At 36.5% G+C, this 2,514-nt stretch overlaps 1 protein-coding gene across 1 annotated transcript; it reads right to left on the reverse strand.

The window, feature by feature from the left end:
- Positions 1 to 513: 513 nt before the first annotated feature.
- Positions 514 to 1,242, reverse strand: LOC109605989 (histone-lysine N-methyltransferase SETMAR-like). Its single transcript, XM_020022606.2, has one exon. It carries the CDS (start codon positions 1,240 to 1,242, stop codon positions 514 to 516), a length of 729 nt encoding a protein of 242 aa, XP_019878165.1.
- Between the last annotated feature and the right edge of the window lie 1,272 nt (positions 1,243 to 2,514).

Below are 2,514 nucleotides of genomic sequence, written 5' to 3' on the forward strand. Positions count from 1 at the left end.
TCGGTGGAATTATAAAAGATACCTATCAATCAAATCAAACTATCAATCAATCGTTGGTGGGAGAAGTGGTGGAAGACGCCCGACGTGACGGCCCAGTGGTGGCATGCGCGTGGGCTGCCCGTGGTATTAAACAGTACTTGGACATTGCAACATTACTTTATTTTTCTAAAATAAAAGAATTTTTCTAAAATAAAAGTAGCCTAAGTTACTCCTTATTACATCAGCTACCTGCCAATAAAAGTCCCGTCAAAATCGGTCCAGCCATTTCAGAGATTAGTCGGAACAAACAGACAGACAGACGGAGAGACAAAAATTGTAAAAAATGTTATTTTGGTGTATGTACCGTATTTATCTTCATATGCATGTAGTAAAAAACGGTTATTTCAATACTACAAACAGACACTCCAATTTTATTTATATGTATAGATATAGTTGCCTTCGAAGGCGATTCAACGATTATAGCGGTCATACAATTTTTCGATACCATTTTTATAGTACGATTTGTCTTTAGCCTCAAAATAGGCGCAAAATTTCTGTCCAGTGAGTATTCTCTTGAGTTCTGAGAACAGAAAAAAGTTGCTGGGGGCCAGATCTGGAGGACAAGCCCAATTTATGCAATTTTTCCATCGTTTTCATTGATTTGTGAGACGGTGCATTGTCCTGATGAAACAGCATTTTCTTCTTCTTCAAATGGGGCCGTTTTTCCGCGACTTCGTCCTTCAAACGCTCCAGTAACGCTACGTAATAGTCGCTGTTTATGATTTTTCCCTTTTTAAGATAGACAAAGAATACTATACAGTGGGCGTCCCAAAATACTGATACCATAACCTTGTCAGCTGACTTTCCACGCTTTGGAGTCGGTTTATCACGTGCAGTCCACTCGGTTGACTGTCGGTTGGAGTCCGGTGTAAAATGGGGCCATGTCTCATCCATTGTCACATATCGATCCAAAAATTCAAGTTTATTACGATTGAACAGCTCCAAACACTGCTCAGAATCATCAATCCGTTGTTGTTTTTGGTCGATTGTGAGCTCGCGCGACACCCACTTTGAACAGAGCTTTCGCATACCCAAATACTCATTCACAATATCTCCAACATGTTCCTTTGATATCTTTAGGGTTTCAGCTATCTCAATCAACTTCACATTACAGTGAAAAATTATTTTATGGACTTTTTTGATGTTTTCGTCGGTAACAGACTCTTTGGGGCGTTTACTGCGTGCATCGTCCTTGGTGCTCATTTCGACTCGTTTAAACTTAGCAAACCACTTCTCAACGGTTGAATTTTCTGGTGCAAAGTCTGAATAGTGTTTATCAAGCCAAGCCTTGGCTTCAATAGTATTTTTTTCGCCAAAAAGCAATGCTTTGTTAACACACGAAATTCCTTTTTATCCATTTTTTCAAATTAACAAAAGTTGCTTCACTCAAAATGCTATAACTCACAAACTAATAGTACGACAGCTATTAAATTTATACACGTATCTTTTGAAGGTTAGGGCTAACTGAAAATCATATAGATTTAATACTAGTAGCGCCGTTTATGTGTCAGCCTACGAACTTTTCAGCCCACCTGTTATATGCGACCCCCTGTAGTGGGTGTGGTTTTCTCATCACATACCCTCCACCTAATTAGAAAGAGATTAAATCGAAAGAAAATGATTTAATCATTTAAAAAAGAAGCTCGTTACTTAAACGTATACGTGCATGAGGTTTTAATTCAGGCATTATCTTAAACTGTTCAGTAAATTTATTTAAAATAAATCTCCCACCCCCGTTTCACTTACATGTACACCAGTTTAATTTATATTCTCGTATCATGTACTTAAACCGGGCGTATTTGTTTTAACCCTCTTTTTATAAGTCCAACCGCCACGCAAACAGTTTTAACCCTTCGCAATAATTTTTATTTCAATTATAAAAAAGATAACACATACAGTTTGTATAAATAAATAAATATATGTAACGGTGTGAGTATTTTCATGTAAAAAATAAACGTTTTGCGCGTTGTTTTGAGTTGAGGGTGTTTTCGAGGGTCTTTTGGCGGTTTCGAAAGGGTTTTCTTACACGGTGCGGCCGCGATAATATCGCAACGGCTGCATATTAAGTTTTAAGGAATATTTTTTGTTTCGTTGACGTGTCACTTTCTGGGATCATGCAACATGCATGAGGGGGAAAACTGGTGTTTGTTCGTTCTTGTGTTTGTACTTTTTCCTATTTAATAATTCATGTTGCGCGGGCAAAAGAAAAATTATTTGATAAGAAAATTGTTGGGTTTGTTTTTTTATCAACGATGAGAGACGTTTAAATCTTTTAATTGGAACGGTGTTCTTTGTGTGTGTGATTTGATTATATGGAAATTGTGTTTGGATTTACTAATTGCGTTAAATACATACTGGCACAGTTTTAATTTATTCAAATGAAGGAGTTTGTTCTCTGAACATTAATTTTATTTCTGCATACTTACATAATGTTAGTTACATAATGAAATTTTCAACGTTTAATTAAATACATTT

This window comes from Aethina tumida, chromosome 1 (assembly GCF_024364675.1).
Source record: "Aethina tumida isolate Nest 87 chromosome 1, icAetTumi1.1, whole genome shotgun sequence".
NCBI classification, from domain to species: Eukaryota; Metazoa; Arthropoda; class Insecta; order Coleoptera; family Nitidulidae; genus Aethina; species Aethina tumida.